This window comes from Ammospiza nelsoni, chromosome 5 (assembly GCF_027579445.1).
Source record: "Ammospiza nelsoni isolate bAmmNel1 chromosome 5, bAmmNel1.pri, whole genome shotgun sequence".
In the NCBI taxonomy this organism is placed as follows: Eukaryota; Metazoa; Chordata; class Aves; order Passeriformes; family Passerellidae; genus Ammospiza; species Ammospiza nelsoni.
Genome location: NC_080637.1, coordinates 69,084,406 through 69,109,578, shown reverse-complemented (window position 1 = coordinate 69,109,578; position 25,173 = coordinate 69,084,406). Strand labels below are relative to the sequence as shown.

The 25,173-nt window shown below is 38.9% G+C and overlaps 1 protein-coding gene across 3 annotated transcripts in view; it reads right to left on the bottom strand.

The window, feature by feature from the left end:
- ERC1 (ELKS/RAB6-interacting/CAST family member 1) overlaps nucleotides 1–25,173 on the bottom strand; it is a 274,816-nt gene that overhangs the window by 168,803 nt on the left and 80,840 nt on the right. For all 3 annotated transcript variants that reach the window (XM_059471721.1, XM_059471722.1, XM_059471720.1), the window contains 3 exons: nucleotides 24,593–24,760; nucleotides 17,694–17,861; nucleotides 1,232–1,369 (listed from right to left, as the gene is read on the bottom strand). In XM_059471721.1, coding sequence (XP_059327704.1) covers nucleotides 1,232–1,369; nucleotides 17,694–17,861; nucleotides 24,593–24,760 — 474 coding nt within the window. The remainder of the gene's footprint in view (nucleotides 1–1,231; nucleotides 1,370–17,693; nucleotides 17,862–24,592; nucleotides 24,761–25,173) is intronic.

Genomic DNA, 25,173 nt, shown 5'->3' with positions numbered 1-25,173 from the left:
GAATCATTGCTGCGAAATACCAGCACTGTTAATACTGGATTCAATACTGTGAATGTCTGGATATCTGAATGCTCACAGTGCTGTTTCAATGCAATCCAATTAATCTGATTCTGATCATCAGAATTAATCTAAACTAGGATGTATTACATATTGCTTCCTGATTCATTGAAATCTTATTTTTCTAAAATGTACAGTTAAATCAGGGCTTCTTCAGAGAAGAAGGGGTGTAGTGCCTATGTGACACTGGGATTTATACACAGTAAGAAAAGGCAACAAAATAACTTTTTGGTACACTAGATATCAGTGGAGTTTTAGATATCTTGGATTCTAAAAGGATGCAAGCCAATTCCCCAACCTCAGGGAAAGTTTAACCATAGTTCATAGAGTCTGATAGCCTAAAGGAGCTCCCCTGGGAATCATGCAAAAACGTATATAGTTATCCCAAGAAGTTGTGCCACCAAAGAGAATGGGGCAGTCTGTCTCTGAGGCGGTTACCTCCCGAAAACGGAGCATTAAAAACTCCGATTTTCGGGATCATCGCTGCGGTCCCACGCCGGGAGCGCCGCCGCGCCCGCCCCACCGGCGCGTCCTGCAGCGCCCTCTAGCGGGGACGCGCAGGCGAACGGGATCGGGATGGAGAACGGGATGGGGAACAAGACCGGGATTGGAAACGGGAACAGGACTGGAAACGGGAACGGGATAGGAAATGGGAACGGGCACAGGAACTGGATCGGGATCAGGGCAAGGGATGGGGAACGGGATCAGGATTGGAAATGGGAACGGGATTGGGAATTGGATGGGGATTGGGACAGGGATTGGGCACAGGAACTGGATTGGGATCAGGCATGGGATGGGGAACGGGATTGGGATTGGGCAGTGGCACGGGATCAGGGAAAGGCATGGGATGAGGAACGGGATCAGGCACGGGAACTGGATCAGGATCAGGCACGGGATCGAGACCTGGATCAGGACTGGGCACGGGATTGGGAACTGGATCGGGATTGGGAACAGGAATGGGCAGCATCCGGGAAATGGATCCAAAAATGGCGCAGGATCAAGAATGGGCACAGGACGAGGAACAAGCACAGGAACGGGATTGGGATTGGGCACTGGATCTGGCAGAGGAATGGGACAGAGATCAGGAACAGTAACTGGATCGGGAACCGCGCCTTTGCGCAGCGCAGCAGCGGCCGGATCTCCCCAGGGAACCCGCAGCGCTCCCCACGCTCACCTTTTCTGCCAGCGCCTCTTCCAGCGTGGTCAGGGCAGTGTCCGTGTTGGTGGTGTCAGCCTGCAGGGATTTCACCCGATCCTTTAAGCTGCTCATCTGCTTCTCCTTGTCTCGCAGCTGCTCTTGAAGGTTCTCAATCTTGAATAAAACAAATCAATTTTCAGACAACAGCAAGGGAAACCATCCATAATCATCTTAGGGTATATCAAATGATTAAAATTATTCTTAAAGCAAATGAAGCCTAGTTCTTAGAATCCTGCCTCAAAACACCAGACCCATCAAATAACAACAAGAAATAAGTAAACTTCCCAAGAGTCAGCAGTAAATTCAGAGCAAGCAAGTCTGAACAGTATTCACAAGAAGAGCATAAAGAAAAGCTATTATTCCAAACTTCTGAGAATGTTGGGCACTGTGTCATAGAACGATGACCAACACATTAACAAAGAAACACATTAAGGAAGGAAAGAAATAGACAAAAACCTTACTGCATATGTAAACTAAGAAAGGCACTTGATAATTAAAAACTGGTGAAGAAGTATTATTTTAGGTATTTTCTTTGGTATCATCACATTTTTTGCTACACTGGCAAGTTGTGTGTTCATCTTAAATGGTGGCTTGCTTTGTGATGGAGTATCACAAAGTGCCATTCCCTGGGTGGAAAATGTATCAGCCTTGTTTTCTGTGGATATAGGATTTCATCTGTTTAGGAGTTCTGAATACATCTTTTGATACACTCAGAAGACCTAATGCCAACCTCCTTTCATGCATATATACACATCAAAAGAAACAGACACATTAACATGATGATAACATATCAAAAACAAATTTATCAACAAAGGAGTAAAGTGTACACAGATTTCTCAGTTGCCTCCTTCTTGTGTTATTCTGACAAGTTCTTCTTGCATCAGCAAATGCACATTATAAACTAATGAATGACCTGTAAGGTACCCAACTCCAAAACACTTGCAGCAATACACTTTCAAAGACATTTGCAAGAAATGTTGCAACCAGACAACCCCAAAGGCTACCTAGCACCATGTTCATATTGATAAACTAAAGCACTAACTAGCCTTTGGTTTCACCTGTTGGACAACAGTTAGCAGCTGCTTGGTTACTAGAAATACAGCAACTATATCAGGTTTTACTCTTCAACCCTGGAAATCAGTTTCTGTGATTACAGAGCAAATGGCTCTGTGACACATGCACCACTACCTTTGCTATCTGTATTGAAATTACATCTGGAACACAGTAGAATGTGGGGATTGATTTAGATTCATCATTTGTTTCTATTAGGAAAAAAGTATCAGACCTCAAAGTTATGCTCAAAACTGAATTTGGGCACAACACTACAAAACAAAATTTAAGGCGACCAAAAAAACACAACCACAGACATATCATGGCAGTCAGCAATAACTGCAAGAATTGAAAATTCATTTCTTATACACTCATCTCAGTTGTTTAATGCCTTATTAGCACACACTTAGAGCTTCAAAAAGAACCCTCCTAGTTCTGAAAGGTTCTGGTGCCCACACACAGGGCTGCCCAGGGAACAGCATGCCCAAGAGAGGCTGCTTTTGACTTCAGCAGCTCCCAGAGCCATCAGCTGTCTAGACAGGGTGGCTGTTTGGAGAGCTAACCATGAAAATACTCTACAAAGGAGGCTGAGTTATTCTTGGACTCCTGTTTACTTCTGGAGGAGAAGCACTCACCAAAGGCTCTGGCTGGCTGAAGAGGGGACAGTGCAGAGAGACTTTCTGCTGGGAGCAAACCACACACCAGGGGCAGCTAAATAATTCTGCTTCAGCACACATTAACGTGCTTACCAAGGTTGCACGAGCCTAGTGTGCATTTCAATGCTTCAATGGCACAGTTTGCTGGGGCCAGAGTAAGGTGACAGCACTGTTTATGATTGCTGCACCTCCCCATTGCAGCTGCACCCTCTGGTATTAAACACCCAAACAAAAACTGTGATGTTTATAAAGTGTGAACCTCTCTTTTCCTTCAGTCTACATGCAAATTTTTCAATCTGGAGCAATGAATGGTGGGGTTTGTTATCACTGAGGGAACAGCAGGTATTCCAAAATATTCCCAGTCATATCTAGGCACTGCCTAAAAATCCCACTGTAGCTCCAGCTGTGCCTTTTGCAGGGTCAGGTAACTGAAGGACCTGGCCCTTACACTACAGAAAATTGCAACTGGCATTATGGGTCAAAACTGAAATATTTTTGTAATAGTAGATGCAAAATTTCCCTATGAAAGCACACTCAACATTAAATCGCCTTTATTCAGTTTTTCTCCTAAATGTGCAGTACTATAACAAATAATAAGTAGAGGCCCTCCACAATGATATAACTTGAAGAACTTGAAGAAGAAAGCAAATAGTCTCCACTCTGTCCATACAGTTAATTAATGAAGAAATTTGCTCTTATGTCCTTGCAAGTAGTTTGAGAATCCTTCCAAATAAGAATAGACATTGCATTCCTAAAAACAATAACAAAAAAAGCAATTCTGAACAAATTCTCAAGTAACTGATGAAAATGAAACAGGTAACCAGAACAGGGTCTTTTTTCTACCCAAGAAAGATGAAATAAACCTTAATGGAATCTCCAAGGCTTGTGGAACACACAGAGGCACAAGGATTGATAAACCTCCTCAGAAATGTTCCAAAAACCTAAGGATATATATTCCTTATACATTCCTTTCATATATACATATATATATATATATATATATATATATATATATATATATATATATATATATATATATATATATATATAACGGTATCATATTTCTAAAAAACCCAAAAAATAAAAATGAAAAGTATATACTATTTTTAATAATTAAACAATCTTTTTTTTCTTGCCACATTTACTTATTTTGCAGCGTAAAGCCAGCAATCTATGGCTAAGTTAGCAACATTATCCTCAGTGTAAAGGTACACAAGGCTACACTGGCATCATCTGCTCTGCACACCGATTTTCCCATCAATAATGATTTACTGGAATATTTTTTCCAACATTACCAGTTGTCAGGCACTATCATGTTTCAGCTTGGGTGATTTATTCTTAGTTGTGTGGAACTAATTATTTTGCCTTTGAGCCCTGAAGCACAGAGTAGAGGCAAGAGAAGCTTCCTCTGGCATTCTGCTCCAAAGGCAAGGAAGCATTTTACTTCCTGCAAATGCAGACTCAGTGAAAAGCCCATGCAGATGAAATTAAAAACAGCCCAGGGGTTCAAAGGAAATACATCTAGCTAAATATCCATCAAGGCCACTGCATTTCCAGATTCCTCTAGTTAGAGGTTACAAGATACTGTGGATCGTGCTCCAGCCAAGAAATTCTTCCATGGAGACAGTGTCCACCCTCCTGCCATGCCCTGGGGCATGAGGAAATTGAACTCTTCAAAACCAATTTCTATTCTATCAGTGACTTCTGAATAAATGAGGTGGGTTTGTGAACTGGTCATTAAAGCCCTTCCACAATCAACTTAACACTTGATAGTATTCCTGCAGAGTAGCACAGATGTGCAGAGGAGCATCTCAGAGCTCTCTTCAGCCTTCCACTCTTTTGATCACAGCTTTCCCCTGGGGGAGCAGCAATGCAAACAGGATCTCAATAATCAGAGGGGTTTCAGAGGGTTTCTGCTCCCATTCCTGTGGCACAGCCATCCAAATAAACAACAACTTCACATAAGCTGTTACTTTTCCAAACAGCTCTTCCTTGGTTTTGTAAAGGCACTATTGGTCTCCTCAGCTCCAGGGCAAATGACCACAAGGAGATGATGGATTATCACCAACCACAGGCAGAAATGTTTCTTTCACATCAGGAATACTAACATGGGGATGAAAGATGCATTTTTGGAAGGGAGAGTGGGTGAGTAAGCAGGCATGTGAGGATAGAACAGCTACAGCTCTGTCTAGGTCAAGCAAGCCACTCCCTTTAATGTAAAATTACTAATATAATAATAAAAATTTGAGAGACTACAGTCATACTTGAACTGCTGGATTCCCACAGTATGTGAGAAGCTGAAAAAGATGGGCTCACATCAAAATCAAAATGACAACATAACAGTTAAAACAGACAAGACTGCATAAAAAAATATTTTAAAAAATACTGCTGAGGGGAAAAAGGAAAGAGGTTGGTGAGAGATCACCCTAAGTACTCAGAGACTGTTCAAGAAAGCTCCATTACTGGATTTAAAATTGTTACTGTATTTCTGAAAGTCATGTTTTGGAGAACATAATGGAAGTATATAAGCAGATATTACTGGGGAGTTTTCTCAGATTAAGCTCCAGTTTTGTCCATGTCACACTGAAAACCTCACCATTATAATTGTCTTACTATTGCAAATCCTGCAAAAGTACCATTAGAACAGTCCTGCATGAACTGCAAAAGTGTGTATTTAATTTAGCAATAACAGATTCTGTGAGTGTGAGAAACAAGGTCTGTCACATGAGTGAATAGCACTCACAGCACTTCACTGAATGATTTCACTGAAAGTAACATTCCTGCTATTAATTTTAAAGGTTAAATTCCCAAGACTAGCAATAATGTGAAGCTTTAGGCAAAGCATGTCTCCTTGCAAGGGTGAGATTTTTAAGTTGTTTTGAAGTTCAGGACAGATCAAACAATTTCCCTTTTTTTCAAAAGATTTTGGCAAATGCAAATCAGAGTTTCTTCCAAAGTTCAGCTGCACTCAGTATGTTGGTTTTTTTTTTAACTTTTAGATCCAACCAATTTATATGAATATAATCACATTGTTGTCAATTTATATTCAGAGATTCTTGTTCTTGAACTATCATACTAAAAGCCATTTCAGGGAACATTGGATTAATTTTTATTTTGCTTCCCACTAAACTTTTCTTTTTACTCCTCTTCTACTTCAATGCTTTCCTGGAACATTACTGCCTTTGCAGCATCACAGTGGAATCTTGTGCACTTTGGAAATGTCCTGATGTTGCTGACTTGAAAACGGAGGGATATTGTAACATTTCAAAGTCTTTGAAATTAGCATAAAATTCTACAGAGTTTAGCTTACAAATAAAATACTTCATTGCTATGCAGCTTAGAAAGGACAACAAATTAAGGTTTGTGATGTCTACTTAAAAGCAAAACCTTAATTGTCAAATAAATAAATGGTTCACAAACAGACACCTTGCTACTGCTTCAAAAGGAAGCAACTTGAAGGCAGAGGAAAAAAAAATCTAGGAATTCACTAGAAGGACACTTCATAAGATTAATGCCTTATTCTTGACCTCACAATCAGGTTGACTTGAGAAAAGGAAGAAGTGCTGTGCTGATTCAAGAAATATTAACTTGTACAGACAGTTAATTTTTTGTACCTGTAGTAAAAGAGCAACAAAGAATTGACAATGATCAAACAGACTATTCTCTTTCCATTGACTTTTTGCACAAGGGTGTTTTTTAAGTATATTTATACCAGCCAGAACAACAGTTAATCTATGTTTATGTAAATAATCTCTATTCCTATTTGTTTTCCTTTGTCCTCCATTCTTCTGCATGCCCAGCCAACCTCTAGTAGCACCAGTTTGCTGACAGATCACTGCAAAGCAGAACTAAGAAAAACAGTCAGCATAAAGTGAATTATAATTCTACTATCTTCTAAACAGTAAAGGATTTTACTGTACTGTCACAATCCCTATAACAAGCAGTATTTAAAGCAGATCTTTCAAATCATGTTGTCAAAATGTTACTACCATGTTCGCAAACCTTCTCTTCTGCTAATAAATACCTTGAATTTCCTTCAAACCTAGCACAATCCTGTCATTAAAGTTTGCTTCTTCTGAAAACTAAGAGAAGTTTTTCTTACAAGCTTCTAAAGATACTTCAGTACAATTCAAACCAGGGGAAAAAAAATAGGAACCCAAGAGTTACAACTGATTTTTGAGCTGGTAAATGTACTGAAATTCATATTGTCAGGGGAGCCAATGTATATGTTGTTCTTAAGCACTGTCTCAGTTCCAAAGCACTGCCTAGAAAATATTATGCATTAGCAATGACTCACATCCTCAGACAGCTGTAAACCAGTTAAATTTAGTAGTGGCACTGCATCATCCTGAGGAGGTTCAATAATACCAATAGCCTGACCCAGTTAAAAGCAGAGTGTTTGAATCAAAATCCCACCATGGGCTCTGGTCAGTCCAAGGCAGGGTTTGAGCTGAGAGGGAAAGCAAAGCAGATCTTTGCAGCCCACTGACACTGCCTGTGTCTCATACAGATATCAGTATGAATGGACAATACTTTATGTAAAATGCCATCAAATAACAGAAGTATAAAACCTGATCATAAGAGATTTGACATGGCAATATTTTGGCCAGTTGATTGTTTACATACGGTTAATTCCATAATCCATTTAAAATTCTGTATAATTTGTTTATCTTAGAGCTCCTCTGAGCCACCCCTTTTGTTGGTATTCATCAGGTAAGAAACTGCAGCCATTATCCACCACCAAGATTTCAACCTCAGCTGTTCATCAAGGCAATTTGTTGGTTCCAACTTGAGTCTGATACTTTCATTCCACAAGTAATTCAAAACAAAACACTGCTATCACATGCACCAAAACAAAACAGTTTAAACTCTGCTGTTCCTCTTCAATGAAATTTAGATATTACTCATTTATTTAATATTTATTAAAATGTCATTATACTGAGAATCATAATTGAAATAATCTGGTAATTAATTTCCCAATCTAATTTTTAATTTTTAAATCTAATTATGAATAACATCCATTTTGCTGAAATCCTGGCCTGATCACACAGAATAACATCATGCTAATTCTCCTTTCAGCTGTGTCCTGACATTATGAAGCAATCTCTAAGGCTGTGTTTACCAAAGTTTTACTCCTACGACCTACCAAACACAAAAGGATTAAAAACCCAACTATTCTGGGGACATTTACTCACTCCTGTTCCAAGTCTCTGAATAGGCTTTGACAAAAATGTGCACAGATTTGACTTAGGAAAGCTCATTACAGAGAAAACATAAATAGTACAAATTGGAATAATTTCATATTGATGGATCCCAAATGTTCAAAGACAGCAAAATCAGAAGTACTTTATTGTGCAAGGCTGATAAACAAGTGGGAAAATTGAACCTAGTAATCATTGAGTTAGAGTTGATATTGTAAGAAGATTTTGTAATAGATAGAGCTGATTTTGTAAGAAGCAGAATAAAACTAACAAATTGTGACATTACTTTTAGAACATCTCAAGGTTCATAAGGTTTACACTTAAAGTAACATTTTAGAAGTGTAAAGTGAAAAAGTTTTTACACTAACAATTAAACTTCTTTGCTTGGATAACCCATGTGCCATATTTCACTGATAATTAGTGTGAAACAGTCCTCACCCTCTGGCAACTTGATCTCTGTTACTCAGCAATACTGATGATGTTTTCCTGACTTGTTTGAGATTTTGGTTCTACACAGAGTAAGCACACTGCAACACTGATATCTCCTGGTTAGAGACACACAGTACAGTGCTACATATCAACTCACAGCAGGAAAAAAGATCAAGAAAAGACACAAAGAGAGGAAAGGCTGAACTCCTCAGAGCACTGAGAGAGCCAAGAATGGAAATCAGGGAGCAGAAAAGACCAACCACTGAGGCAGAGCAATGGATAGGTTGGGAACATGGGATTTAATGCTGATTATAAAGGAAATCCTCACAGCAAACTAAACTCCATTTACATTATCATTTAGGCTCACTCAAGCAGAAGGCTATACAACTTGAACAAAGACTTTAAATTAAATTATGATTCAGCCACTGAATTACTTTGCCCAAATCACTGATTTATTATGATCAAAGATACACTGTAGGGTAAAAGTGAGGAAAGACCTCTGGAAAGGAGGGATGCTTCTAATCCCAGTGTACAACACGGCCAGTCAGCTGTGATTGTCCTGCTTCATTCTCTTGGAAAGGATATGGACTGATGAATAGCAAGGGATTAGGAATTCATACTGTAAATAGTAAATATGAGTACGTGTATGTGTGTGTGTATTTTTCAGTATTTAGCTATCACTGCTCTTACAGAATTACTTCAGAACACAATGATAGGTGACTAAATATCAAACTCTACATTAGTTAGTGCTCCATACTCATAAACCCCTAAAATTTTTTAAAACCTAATGTACTAAATTAGTACCATTATTTGCTGGGACCTCTTCATCATGCAGAGGAGCATCCTAAGCAGCAAATGCATGCTGTCCTGAGACAAAGGGAACTTAGTTTCTCTGCTGACTCTACTCCTTGCTGAGCAGCTTTCTTACCCTTTGGGTGAAATCACAGATTAGAAAGATGTTAATATATTTGTGCCTTATGATAGTCCTAAAGAATGTATAAATTTGTGTAGAGACCTAACTTTGCAGACTGTTTAGCACAATGGGTTCAAAATTCACTCCTGAATCCAGGAAACTATTGACTTAAACTGCCAAATTACTCTTTCCCTGCTCTAGTGCAGATTCCTAAGCTGACTAACACAATCACTAATGTCTGTTCCAGACACAGCTCAGACCAAACTCCCAGGGGCACAAAACGCCTGGTGACCAAAGCCCTGGAAATTGTGAAGCCTCACAACCCAGAGAGCAGTGAAAAGCCACGTGAGGATGAATGAAGTAAGCAACCTCAAAAGTGGCACATGCCCTTGCTTTTCCTGCCTCTTCAATCACGGGGAAGTTTGTGTTTGTCTTGCACAACAGTGAATGCACCAGCAAAGCTTATTAGCTTTATCTTGCCAGAAAAACTACACTTTTAACTCATAATGAAGGCAAGGGGCCCCAGAGCTGGCTGGCTTCCCAGATCCCTCCAAGAAACCAGAATTACCTATGAGTAATGCCCTGTCTCACCAATCAAGAGGTTATCTCTAGGCCCAAGAAGAACTTAGTATTAAGTGACTTCTTCTCCTTGAAGGATACTAGAAAAGTTCCTTCCATATACACGACAGATTTGCCAAATTTGCTCAGTTGGTGTGACACTGTTAGAGCAGCGTACATCAGTTTAAAACCCAGATGCAATAGCTGAACTACCTCATTAACCAACCTCATAGACCTGCTTGCCTTCTTTGTGTGAGCCGACTCATCTACAAGGGTTACTTCAGAAAAAAAAAACAAGCACTTCAGCTACTAAAGTCAACAGGCAAGATTCTCTAATAGCATCAATGTAAATGGAGAGAGTATTCCTTATATTAGTTCTCAAAATAAGAAACTGACTTGTTATCTTTCACACAGAGCAACATCTGATTTTCTAAAAGAGCATTAGCATACATCTGGAAATATAGGTACATATATAATACAGATGTTTTTATTTTTACTGTGGCACCACAAAATGCTCAACAAAAAAAAAAAAAGTAATATAGAAATAAAGAAGCACATTCTCCCTTTAAAAATTCTAAATTATAACATAGGCAGACACAAAACCTTATTTTGAACCCAGTAGGTTTTTCTGCCATAGATGCTGCAGTAGCACTAAAAATTACTGTAACAGCATAAGTAGTATTTTCCTCGGGTAAATTCCTGGAGAACACACTGCCATCTCTACCAGCACCTGCAAACTATGGACTATCTGGAAAATGCTGTCTCAAGATAAGCTTGTAGACCTTTTAGGATCCATATTCTAATCCGAAAAATGTATGTTATTAAATGACTCAAAGGAATCAAAGACACCAAATCTTTGGGATGTTCCTGAAGCTGCTGTAACAAACTCTGTATGGTAATAAGCCACCTTTAAAACTGAACTAGCAAAGAGCTTAAAAGTGATATGAAGAAACTGTGCTATTCTCCTGCCCTAATATAATCTTGTTAGTTGCATATTCATGGAAGAAAAAAAAAAATCCACAACACACCATGTCACCTGAGCTGGGCTGCAATTACTCTGAAAGGTCTTAATGGAATGTCAGAGAACTGGAAAGTCAAAATGGGGGGGTAAGAATCCTACTCTGAATGTGGTCATGGCTCACTGTAAAATGAAAATAAATTCTCTGTCGTGTCCTAATTTTCCACTTGGAAATTAAACAACTAATCTACCTGGATGTCAGGAATGAAAATCTCACAGGAAAATTGTGCTGAATTTGAACTTACTTAATGAAGCCTTTTCAGTCTTCTTTGGTACTTTCATTGCTACCACAAGTAGTATTTTGAGAGAAATGAGGGATTAAAAGCCTGCCTAATTTTTCTTATTATTCTTCTAACTGAAGATAATACTATTGACATTATGAATGTCAATAAAAATCCCACCCCCCATGGTAAAGCAATTCTAAAAGTATACTGGTGAAAAGAGAAGCTACTTAGCATCTTGGACACAAAGGGTAACCAATAAACCAGAATAACTTCTAGAAATTTCTAAAAGGCAAAAATTTCAATTTTGTCTTGTCCAGTGGTCATCAGCAGGCCTGTGACAGGAAGGTCTGAATGAAACAAAAAGCAGCAGCACAAGAGGTTTGATATCCCTTCAGGGACACAGAGAAACAAGTTCCCCACGGACCCCCAGGACACATCTTTGAGGTCACATCTGTCAGATTTAATAAAGAAGCTGACACAAACCCTGTGGGGATGTTTGGTCTTTTTTGTGGCATTTGAAATCTCTGAACTGGGTTTAGAACCAGCTCAGTGGCATGACCTGAGACCTGGAGTAAAAAGAGCAGAAGTAGAGCTCTGAGAGAGACGTACAGAAACACTCCCCTAATTGGGCTGGGTAAGGCCCTGAGCTCCTGAACAAACAGGAACTATTTCATCAACTCCAGCTGGGCAGAAAGTGCAGCACATCCACCTGGCCCTCCCTCCAGGGTCTGGGCTGATGAGCTGAGCCTGTGTGCTGCTCCTCCTTAAATGCCCATGATTCAAGCACATTAAAAACAGAGGATAAATGTGGTTACAACAGCCTGGTCAGAGAGCGAAAAAACAGGTTGTGTTTTCTCACAGTAGACTGGTAAGACTTAAAGACTTTTTAAGGAGTTGTAGAAACAATAATAACTAGTTAGTACAATCTGTTTTCTTACTGTTTTTCTGTTCTTCATAAAGACTGTAAGGAAGATGTTTTTGTTAGTTAACCAATCAAGCAGAATGTGTCAAATCTGTCTATAAAAGAGAGAATTTTTTGTATTTAACACACTCCTCCTACAAACCAGCCTTCAAGTGAATTTGTATCATTTCTAACTCAAAGGCAACAGATAAGCTCGCCCACAGGAGTTTTACAGAGGCAAAAAACCATCCAGACTGAAACAGGAGGGCACATGCACACCCACTTTGTAAATGAACATGAGCCCATCTCTGCTGTGCCAGCATTTGCCCTTTCTGCTGAGTTATTCTCTGTTGAGTTCACACAAATGGAAACTCGGGCACACTGCAGGTATCACCAAGCCATTGCCCACAGTGTGGACACTGTGGCACTTTTAAGCACTAAATGCCATCGCTGGGAGAGCTCAAAGGCATGTCTCAAAGTCCAGCCTGGATTTCATGAATTCTTAGAAAACCAGATATTCATTAGCTTGGTTGGCAAGTTCAAGGTCACACCTTGGGTGAAACTGCCATAAACTGAATCAGATCTTTGAAAATGCAGTTCCTTCTCTGAGCTCTCTCATCTCCTCAGGGTTGTGGGAGAGGAGGTGTCTGAGAAGGTAAACCTACTTCAGAGATGAGGGAATAGAAGGAAAATAAACTTTAAACTACAAACACTCCACTTCAAAGTGAGGAATACTAAACCAAATATAAGCACCACTGATTTTAAACAACTGAGTTACACATTTTGTTTGCTGTCCTCCTCTCCTGCCACACAGTATTTCTAATCATTAAGCAGAAGATATTTATTCTGATTTCCACGATTTCTGGGAAGCAGAGGACATTAATCTTCTGTGGAGAAAGGCAACGCTTCTTATTCAAAAGTGCAGGAACATTTGAAACCTTCCCAAATTCTAGCTGAACAAGTCAGCACAGCCACCAAAGAAAAAAAATCTGTGTTCTTCCTTTCTCACAGGTCAATTATCACACAGAGCATGGGAAGCTGCCAAAAACACTGCTATGTTCAGACACTAAAACTTGCATTTTATTTGCCTGCAGCTGCATTGCACAAAGAAGGGAGTGTTAACCCCCCTCCCCAAGACAAAACACGGCCTACCCCCAAAGCAAGAGGTGATTGATTCCCTGTTGGATTTTTTTTCTTTCAGTGTATTATTACTTATCTTTTGTCCCAAATGCCATTTCCCTAAAATGCTTTGATTGCAAAATATTGATTTTTTTTCTCATTTCTTTTCATCCTTGTTTACCAGCACAGATATACAGATATATAAAAAAGAGTAATGAAGCACCATTTAATGTTTTTCAGGTTCAGAATTCAAATTTGCTCAGCATGGTCCCTATTTTATTTTCAAAGATGTTCTCCCCGGCCTTCAGTTCTAACAGTTTAAAATGAGATTTTATGCAATATCCATTTTAAATGAAATGAGAAAAAAAATAATCCCAAAGCTCTATAAAACTTAGTTTTTGCATTACATTTTCAGACATAAAGCCAAAGTTTCCAAATTTCTAGCATATGCCCTAATTCTTTTGTCTAAAATAAAGGTACTATCAAGCAGCATCACTGTATGAGGTTAGAACTGGAAAAAAACTCCAGGATTTAAAATGTGAAGCATCTGGTTTCCTCAGCAACCCAGAAAATCTATTTTGGTGCCTACTGAGTATCAGTGATGATGCCAATTGTCATGTTAATTTTTCAGATCTTTGCTGTTCATAATCTTCTTCTGTGTCATTTAACTGATCTCTGATCAGCCAGTAAACTTCCATTACTTTCTTCACCTTGATTTTTGGATGACTAAAAAGTAGACTTTGAAGCTCACCAGCTTCATTCAATACAAAAAAAATAATGGTTCGTAAAGCAAAGAAAGAGGTGGTCTGTGTCAATTAATCCAAATAGAAACCCCAAAAAAAGGGTGCATTTTAAATAATTTTTTGTTTCAACAGAAGCAATTTAGGATAGCAGAAATGGGCACCATGCCAAACAATTCCTTGCCAGTGTCATCAGAAAAGGAGATTGCACATCTAAAACACTCACAGAAAACAAAAAAATCATCAGGTCCAAATACCCATTCAACTATGGCTACATTCTAATACAGGCAATCTCTAAATTCCAAAAGAAGTAAGCAACTCTTCTTAAATGGCCAAGTTATTCAAGTAACTAATTTTTAATAAATTCTGTTATTTTCAGATCTTTATCACTTTAGCTTTTTGTTGCAAATTTTCTTTGTACCTAGCATTAAAAAATATTAGTGTGCAAAATTGAGTTGATTAGAATACAACTTCAAAAATATCTAACTTCAAAAATGTCTGAGTAAATGCTGAAGGAAGAGTACTTGGTGAAAACTGATTGAATACTAATCCAATTCTTGATTTGGTAAATTCCTTCAACTTGCCACATCTTTACCCTGTTCCTTCTCATAACTGCTGCTTCCAAATACATATTATTTCCATACAAAAATAGTAATTAACAGTATACAAGAAAAGCACTTTTTGTACCACGTGCCTTTCGCTGATCTTCCACTCTATTCAGTTGAAATGCCTGAGTAGCACTTAAACCATGTCAATAAACTCAAAACAAACATTTACTATCAGATAACTAAGCCAGAAAGAGAAAAACCCAGACAAATTGCTATCTATAATACCTATGACCTATGAAGATACTTTAAGCTACACTTTAGATCTTCAACTAGAATCTAAGACTAAAACCTGATCTGTGTGAACATAGCAATTTGTAATCAGAGGAAGGAATAAAAATACAATTATGCATGGAGGTAAAAGTTTTAAAATTGCCTTTTTTTTTTCAAATTGCAGTAAAATTCTGAATGTCCTGGAAGAACTGAAAGATAGCACTTGGATAAAGCAGAAAACAAGATGTGCACTTTAATAAGATGCACTCTAGAAATGCAAAACTAAAAAAACCAAATCCCAGTTTACAAGAATTAAGAGAAAAATATTTATATGAAAGGAGCTACAGGCTTCTGAGTTTCCAGGCAGAGGGCAGAGATAGCTATCTGTGCAGTCAAAAAAGAACAGCCATATATACCAGATAAAAATGAGGCTTCATAATTTTTCCCTAGCACCTGAAACAGATTTTATGCAAGTTCTCATACCTTCCACAATAATACATATTAAAAAATCAGACAAGTCCGTCCTTAGATATTTTCTCAAGCTCTGCTTTTCTGGAAAAATGTTAAAGAGAACAAGAAAATGCAAATCCCTTTCTATAGAAAATCCCACACCTAGTCTTCAATTCCAGGTCTGGACAAGTAATTAAAAATCTGAGTTGAAGACATCAATCCTTGAACTTTAAAGGCCTGAACTTCCAGTTTTTTTATCCTGGGCTACACAAAAACCAAAAAGGAATTCCATATTGCACCACAAACCTCAGATAAAAGAACTGTCACCTGGATTCTCCACAAGAATATTCTAGGTTAGCTAGTTACACTTTGAATTTACAACTCTCACAATTTAACTGTTGATGTTAAAGAAAATGCCTCCAGCAACTTCAAGGCTAAAGCAAATTCAAATCTCTGTATGACATTCCAGTTAGCAGCAGGAAATAGACATTTTTCTACAGACAGGTTTTTGTATTTTATACAGAGAAGCTGAGGATGCTCCATCCCTGGAAGCATTCAATGCCAGGCTGCACAGGGCTTGGAGCACCCTGGTCTAGTGGAAGGAATCCCTGCCCATGGCAGGGGGAAGTGGACCTGGATGATCTTTAAAGTAAGTCCATTTCAGCCCAAAGCATTTTATGGTGCTTTGTTTCAGTGGGTTTTGTCTTGTTCTTGTTTAAGAAGTTCATAGACAGGTTTACAGAACACCACAAATCACAGTGTTATTCTCAGTGGAGCTATCCAAGAGAACAGGACCTCAAAACTTTCACTCTTAAAAGCCTGGGTCCTTTCTTTCCAACCTGAAAAGACCAGGTACATTCACTTGAAGGAACAGTCCTGAAAAACCAGGTCAGATGCATGTATACACAAAATGCAACTGTCTCAATATGGATTACAGCGGTCTCAAAAAAAACAAGTATTAAAAAAAAGAGCCTTTAGAGCTGCCTATAAATGATCTAATGAAAGATCCTTCTCAAGTGTCAAGTAGAGCAAAAAACTGTGTGAAAAAGCAGTGTAAGAGTGAATGGAAATAAAACAACCTCAGTGACATTTAACACTTACACAAATGTCAGACTCCCCACCCCTTGGTTAAACATTCAGCTGGGATCTCAAGCTGTGTCTGGAGGGTGCACGACCAGTTTTGTAAAACAAAACAACACAGCACAAAAAATCAGAAATCTGTGTTTCTAAAAATATGAACAGCCAAAAAAATGAGACCATGAAGACTGGGAATTAGGGGTCTGCTTTAGAATTATTAATTACTTATTTATGGCTGAAGTCCATGCCTGAACTTCCATTCCTGCATGACATTTGCTGTAACAGAACTGAACATGACCTAAACCCTCATGATTTATGGTTACAGACAAGAAGAAAAGGCATTGGCCAGGCATCAAAAATTAATCAATATTCTGAACTATTTATATCACAAGAATTCTGTAAAATTGTTTAAAGGTCCAAGAAAAAAAGAAATAGAACTAACCCCCACATCCTCAGCCTAATACAGTGAATAAGAGCTCCAAGAATAGCTTCTCTAAAGATTAAGGAAAAAAAAATGTTCTTCAAATTAAAATTTATTGCAGTACATGCATTTCTCTCTTTTTACCCTGTGCATAGGAAAACTGGGATATAAACTGAGATATACTGTGTGTGCAATTTGCCACCAATCATCCATAATGACATCTCTTGCCCTAGGCCTCAATGCCCTTTGGGATGCCTCTCTAATTTGTCTGACACAGTCTACATGTTTTTTTGACCCAGACCTCACCCAGTTCACTGATAAGGTCTACATTTTCTTATCTAAAAAGATATGAAGGATAGTCTGATTATCCTATTCTAGCACTTCCCAAGAAATAGTAAGTATGAGAACACAGCATTTCTAACAAAAGTTACACAAAATTCTTCACAAGATCAGTTACAGAGAAACCATCCTAATTGCTTCTACTGATCTAACCTCTCATTCATTCAGTCACATGCTGAAGTCATGATCAGCCTGTGCTTCAAATCAGTGTGGTTTTGGTAAGGTGCTGGGTGGGAAAAGGATTGATTTTTCAGATGATATGCCCTTATCAAAATGCCTCAGCCACTGGTAATATTAAAATGGAAGCAGAAGCAGCACATGCAATCACAGCAAGGCAACAATCTCTGTTGTGAATTCCAATTTTTTGTCAAAAATTCAAAAAAATTCATCCATAACATTCCCATTACATCAATGGACTGGAACATTAATCTCCAGAACGTACATTCTAGTTCAGACTTTCTGACAGCCTTGGAAACTGGGATGCACCAGAGGTGTTTATGTGACTTGGAGCTCTCCAACCTTACCTTCTTCTGAAGAACGTTGACTTTGCGTTCCTTCACCTCCAGCATGTCCTTGAGGTCGTGGATCTCTCCTGCCTGAGTGCCCTTCTCCTCTGCCATCTCCTGGATCTGCTTGGTCTTCTTGTTCAGCATGGTCTCCTTCTCCTCCAGACGCAACCGCAGCGCATCCACCTGGGTTCAGAAACGCAGAACAAGCTTTGTTTAGCACAAGGAGAGAAACCTCAGGGAAGTGAAACTGCACTTCCACAGGGGAAATATTAAATAGATTCAGAAACTGAACACCCCTTTCTTTAAGAATTCTGAATTTCTTTATGAATTCAGCATACATGAGATTGGGATAAAACAGTTATCATAAGTGACAGGAGACTAAATACTAAAAATAACCAGCCATGTTATTCCCAACAATATGTGAATAATGCTCCTTCTTGGAAAACCTCAAATCATATTTCTCATATAACTCAGGCTTGTGTCACACAATGCTAGAATTTTTTTCCTCCAAGTAGAAGCCAACATAATGTGTTGTGTAGAAGTTCTCTCACATACAGAAAAACTGAGCCCTTTATTTGAAACATTACTAATAATCAGAGAATAAACACAGACTTGTTGTACCAGACAGTCACTTTATATTGTAAATTTTAATCACAATAGTAGCTGAGCCTGACGGTAATTAAAGCAGAGCTCTTTGTAGCTACTGCAGATCACAACTGGAAAGAGGTTACCTTAGGATGGCTAAGAATATTTTGGCTTAAAAAGCAAAGTAATTGTTTAAATATAACATGTTTTCCACAGCATATGGTTTTATATTAAAGGCAAAATTGAACAAATGACACAGTAAAGGATATTGTGGGTGCAATTTGGACACACAAACACACTTAGAGCTCCCAGGGCCTGAGTGAATTTAGAAACACACTCTGGGAACTCTGTGGTGACCTCAAACTTGAAAACTGCATGTTGAGCATCTTTTGCTTTTCCTTCTGCGTTTCTCTTCCATATGTGAAACAGAGCTCCCAAGACAAAGGAAATGGGAGAAGGAATCAGAGCTACCTGAATATAAATTCACTGAGAAGAGTAAGGTCACCACAGAGCACAGACTAATCTCAAAGGCTATTGTGGAATAAGAAATCCAACACCAGCAACCTGTTCACAATCCAAAAGAAACCCACTGACCCTTATCCACTCAGCATTCAGCCAGAGCTCAAATCTGCCAGCTTGGCTGCTAATCTCATTTGACAGTATCAGATTTGGTTCCTGTTAGCTGAATCCATTACAGGACATCAGTCACACAGAGTAAACAGGCTGATCAATGAATTTCTTGGTCATTCTGCACAGCACAGACTAGCAGAGATGTGAAGTGAAAGGATGACAACCACTGGACAGCCCCAGCTAGGGTAAGAATTTAGGAATTTACTCTGTTTATGGTATTTTGTGCAACATTTAGTTTTAACCTATTATTCTAATTCCATTTTACTTTGCATTGCTAATGGAAAAGTTGTCTCTGAGGCTCTGCATTTCCAGGGTTCCACCCTCAAAACCCTTTGGTGCTTTGTCTGCCTTTTTTCACACAGACAGAAATGACTTTTCCTCTTTTGCAGGGAAAGAGCTGCCCTGCTCTCCCCATCAGCACTGCAATCCCACTGCCACCTGTGTCTGGAGCCCTCTCATTTACACATACATTATTAAAATCACATTCCTCACTGCTCACCCAGCAAATGGGGCATATAATGGGATCTGCAGGGATATTAGAGTACCCGGTCTTACCCAAATATGATTTAGAGGATGGGATAGTATTTGCAATGAAAGGTTTAGCAGGTGGATCACGCTTTGTCTTCTTTTTAAAAACATACAGTTCCATAGATTGATTAGGTATGTTCTTCCCTGGGAATCTTTGATATCAAAGCTAAGAGTCACTTTCATTAATTCTTCAAGGGAAACCGAAAATCTCCCTCACAAGAAAATAGATAATACTCTCAACAGTTGTGTTGCAAAATATTTGAGACAGTCCAGATGCCTACAGCACAGCAGTAAGTGAACAGAGAACATCTGCAAACAGAAATTTATCCACAGAACGCTTTCCATTTTCTGATTGATTATTCTCTTTGAACTCTATATTAGCTTATGGTTTGGGGTAAATTGCATTCCTGGTTTTATTTGTGTGAGGTCTTTGCCTAGGAAACCATAAAATACACTTTCAGAAGTATTTTCAAAGGCTGGCAGGACACACAATCATCACCTTAGCACTACTCCTGGCAGAACACTGCACTTGTTTATCCATGTCAGCTCAGTTTATGCACGGCATCCTCCCACAGTGACAAGAACTGAGGTCTGTGGGAGACAGATGATGCCAGCTCCAGCAGAGTCAGCTCAGGATTTTCTCAGCACACGGAAACAATCAGGCAAACACTACTGAGGTGCTGACACCCCTTCTCCTGAACTCTGCGTCTTGGATGGTTTTGTCTTAACCCTGTGTTAACCTAACTGCTTTCCCAGTAATGGACTGCCATGTCATTTAATTCTTTAATTAAACCCTACAGTGCAGCTCAGGCCAGTCCTTCCTGTCACAAGGGGCTTGCAGCAAAACAAGCACACCTTTAACCCTCCCAGGCACAGGGGATCTCTCTTCAGGTGGATACCACACACAACACTTACATTTCTTCGCTCTAAGGGTGATATATATGAAAAACTGTGCTGGGACCACTGATTTGACTTCAAAGAGTTTTCCAGTAGCTGTAAACAACATTTTATGTCTCTATTCTTAATGTGTCTAGCCATGTATTAAACATGTAGAAATCCAAATTTCAAAGGAAAATTGATCCATTAGTAGCTCCAATTACTACCAGAATAAGCACAATAAATGAAATTACATTTAATATAAATCTCATCTTCAGCCTTTTTTAGAATATTGAATTCTGTAAAGACAGTTTTATCTTTCAGAATATTTTCAAACTACAGAGAAATCATTTAAATTTTCAGAAGTCCGCAGTGAGTTTCAGAACCTCACTGTGCTCCTGAGTTTCAGGAGCTTGCATTACTAGGACTAAGATTGAAAACATGAGTTTTTTTCTGAATTTTATCACCATCTCCACTGTACAGAGGCAAGCAGTTTATTCCAACCTTGGTGATTCCCATTCAGGTTTAAGAAGATGTCAGGGACACCTAGAAAAAACAGCACTCACTTTTCCTGAGTGATTCTTCACATCTACCTGATACCTGTTCAAACCCTGGCTGAACCATAATTTGGATCAGTGAACAAAACCATACTTTACCCAGTGGTATCAGAAAGTAAAACCTCCCCTATGCTGTATCCAAGCCCCAATTGCTCTGTAACAGCAAAAATCTAAAGTTTAATTCTCTGTAGGTGTGACTACAGTAGAGACAGCAGAAGGAACAGGTGGAACACCAATCCTGAAATGTGCATTCAAAAGTCTGCAAAGTTTCTAACAGGAGCCAGCCACTTCTTAAAACAGATGTTGAAGAAATTCTATGTCAGCATTCAGGATTTAAAAATAATTGAGAAATGCACAGAGACATGAAATTAAAATTGGTATGCGAGGTGAGAGTTGCTTTTTACCTACTGTAGCTATTGTTAGGTGAAGTTTCCAAGTATGAGTACATTTTTAAAAGGATCAGTTTTGTGACATTCCATTACTAACTGGCAAACATATATAAATCCAAACATATAAATCTAAAGAAGGAGTTAAGCCTTTTTACTGATAGCATATCTGTAATTAAGACTTTAAAGCTATGTTTATTGACTGACTTGATTTTAATTCTCTATTTTTGACACAGATTTTTCTTTTTAACTAGATTAGAGTTGACTCTTCACCTCCTTATACCAACTGCAGCATATCCAGGATGGTCAGTAGATGAGAGTGAATTCTTCCTGAAAATTCAGCTCCCAGTTTTCCAGAAAACTTAGATTACACAATGACGCCATGGAGCAGAGGTGCTCACACCTGGCTTTGTGCAGAGGGTGTTGAGCTCCTGCCAGGGTTACAAACTCAGTGCAGGACAGATGTGCAGCTCCCAAGGCCTGCTTGTGTCAGGAGTTAGTTAGAAGAGTTCAAATGCTCTTCCACAAGCTCTAGCACAGGACATCAAACACCTGAATCCAGTGAAGTCAGTTCTGAGTGTTTGCAGGTGCCAGCACTGGGTGCTCAGGTGGCTGCTGCTGCTAAGTGTAGTGAGAAACACCCAGCTCCCATTTGGACATTCTTCACTAAATATAATCCACTCCTCTGTCTCTGATTTGGCAGAATCTACTGCAGTTTCAAAATGCCAGCATAAGCCTCAATAGAGAAAAATCCTCAGAAAATTTTATGTTCTAATGAGATATTCAAAGCAAATAAAAACTTCCACATGATTAGATTCATTTTTCTACTGAGTATTAATCTGAATTTACCATAGGAACAGACCAATTACAGACCCATGCCAGCTTGGGCAGTGTACAAAAATAAAGGAGAGCATTCTCACTGGTTAATGCAACTTCCCACTGAAGCCACAGAACTTCTGGCACTGATCTAAGCTGAAGGGCTCACTGGGTGAAAACTTTATATGGATAAAGCCTTAATTCCAACATAAATACTGACTTATTTTTTGTTTTGTTTACAAAGTGACTCTACAATTTTAGAGCTATTTTTAAAGGTTTCTTCACCAATTGAAAAGTTGGTGAAGAATCCTCTCCACCCAACAGCCCTCAAGACAAACACCCCACAAACAGCTCACTGCTGCTTGTAGCTCTAGTGTGGCAGGTGGCACATCCATTTTTGAGATGTTCTATCAACACTTTTCCCCACCTGTGAGCAGGCTCTTTAACAGAAGACTAAATAAGAGGTAGAGGCTTGCAGAGGTATACTCTTTGCTTTTAAAATGTTTATTTAAATCTGACTTTAAAAAACTGATCCCCTATGAGGATGTCTGACAATGCATGTCAGAAACTGCAGCTCTCTTCCTCCTCACACTCTCTCTAGGTGTCTTGAGAGAAGCTAATTGGGTTCTAACATTGACCAGTGCCAAGAAGTGAGGCCAAGCAGGATCTCACATTCCTACCTCATTCCCAAAGAAAACCCTTGTATGGAAAGCTATAATTTGCTTTAAAAACCCCAAATCATCACAGGATGCAAAAACAAACATCTCAGCTGTATGTTCTCAGCATGTTTCAATCCTCTACTTAAGAGGATCACCTGTGAACACAGAAAAAAGGTGACTCTGTGATAATTTAATTGTTGAGCTTTCTGACAAGAATTCCAACAAGGCTGAAAAAGATGAGATTACCTTTCAAAAAGTATAACTATCTTCTTGGAAGGAGGAATCCAGTTTGGTTTTGTGGTGCTACATGAGAATTTCATTTGGAAGCAGCCAATGAAGAACAAATATACTCAATGATTATTTAGTAATATTACAAGTTAGAGAGTAGAATAATTCTCTGTATTAAAGTATTTTGGTCTTTAGGTAAACTAAAATCAAGATGTTCTGAATAACTGTCAAGAGTATCTATCAATGGTATATAATCAAGTCTTCATGGTTTTAAATACTGTGTTTCAGTTCTGGACATTTTAATTGAATAAATATGTTTATCTACTGTACCAGCTGAAAATATGATCCTCTACTGAAGTCTTTTAGCTTGTTAATAAATTTGTTCAAGAACTTCACTTCTCATGGGTAGAAAAGTACTACTAATTATTACTTAGCAGTGAGAAATGTGTTTCTAGTTTTGTAGGTTTGTCACCGTACTGCACATTTAATATATCTATATTCTTTGCAATCACTGCAATGGATCAAAGCCTGCATTTTACCTTTGAAAATGTTTATTCACCTAACACCTGCTTTAATGATATTTTGAAATTTAAATATTTCTTTTAAATAGACATGTACTAATCCAAGGTACATCCATGAACTAGCAAAAAGGAATGAACAAATTTAACAGGAGGTTTATGAATGTAAATGTTAACACTTTCCCAGTTATACCCACTAACGCAATCTCAACCTCTACATAAATCTGAGAATAATCAGAAAAGCCATCCTGGAACATCCAAAAATTACTATGTAGCTTCATTACTGCATGTCAACAAGGCCATGAGCACCCACAGATTCACCAATTTTGGCTAAAGGGAAGCTAAATAAGGGTAAAAAGTTCAGACTAATTCTCTTATGCTCTGACAATATGGAATGTTCCAGCAGTGTGACCCACAATTTTCTTGCATGCCTTTTTCTCAGCTCCTTTGGCTTTGACTCTCAGCTGCAACACAAAGTTTTTGATGCATCACTGCCATCTTTTGGACTTCCACTAACACTACAATTTTCCAAGCCAGGGACTGAAGTGCCTGCTGTCTGCACATGACATTTCATGCTTGCTCTTCAAGAATGTCCAGAAGCAACCCATTTCTGCTGCATTCATTATCTGTGTGATGTTCAGCTATACATCTGGGTCTTATGCAATATGGGAATTTATTAAGCATTTGTCATCAAAACACAGTTTAAAAATATTTTTCCTTTACCTTGGAATAAGCATCATAAACCATGAAAGTCCATATTTTAGGTGTAAGCAAAGCAAGAGTTCCTGGACATTCTGACAGTAATGGTGAAGCCTCTGCAGAGCGTTTGTTATTGGAATCATCTTCCTTTCCCTTCTCTCCTCACTGAAAATAAATCCTCCCAGCTCTGACATTGCAAATTTTAACTCAGCCAAGCACTTATGCACACATATTTGCCTTTAAATCAATCCCCTGGCCTGGAGAACCAAACGTATAATCAAAGATAAAGCAGCACTGGATGGCAGCTGTGGGGCTGTACAACCTAAGAACTAAAGAGAACATGAGTTTTCTCTTTCTGTGCGCACACTCAGCAAAGATCACGGGTTTTCTCTCTTTGTGCACACTCAGCAAGTACAGGATTGCCCACTTCACCTCTGTCTGCAGGATGGCAGCTCTCTGCTCTTTAGCTGTCAGAGACTCCTTGAGAACCTCGATGTGCTGCTTGCTGTCAGAGAACTGATTGGTGAGGGTCTCCAGCTTGGTCTGCAGGGCCAGCAGCTCCGTGTCCTTGCGCGACAGCTCCTGCTTCACCTGCCCAATCTGCAACACACAGCAAGGATGGGCAAAGGGACAAATCATTCGTGCCTTCCTTACAAAAATTACTATAAATACACACAACTATCAACCAACTCTGAAATTATCCCACAGAACTATGAAGCCTTCAGTTACCTTGAGTGAAAGGCTGGCAAAAAATTTGTGTCATGAGCAAAGGATACAAGGAAAAAGAAAGGGGAGCAATGTCATCCATTTTTCAAGGGAGGTTCTTTTTAATAGTGGCAGTCTGCTGTTATTCATCTTCCAAAGGACTGACCAAACCCAGACAGGTAACAGGGACAAGGTTTTAATGAAGATGAAGCAGAAGTGTAATGACAAAGGACCCCTGGCCTGTAACATCAGGGTAGATGAGACACCTGCAGGGCTCTCAGCAGCACAACATTTGCTTTGAAATGTCA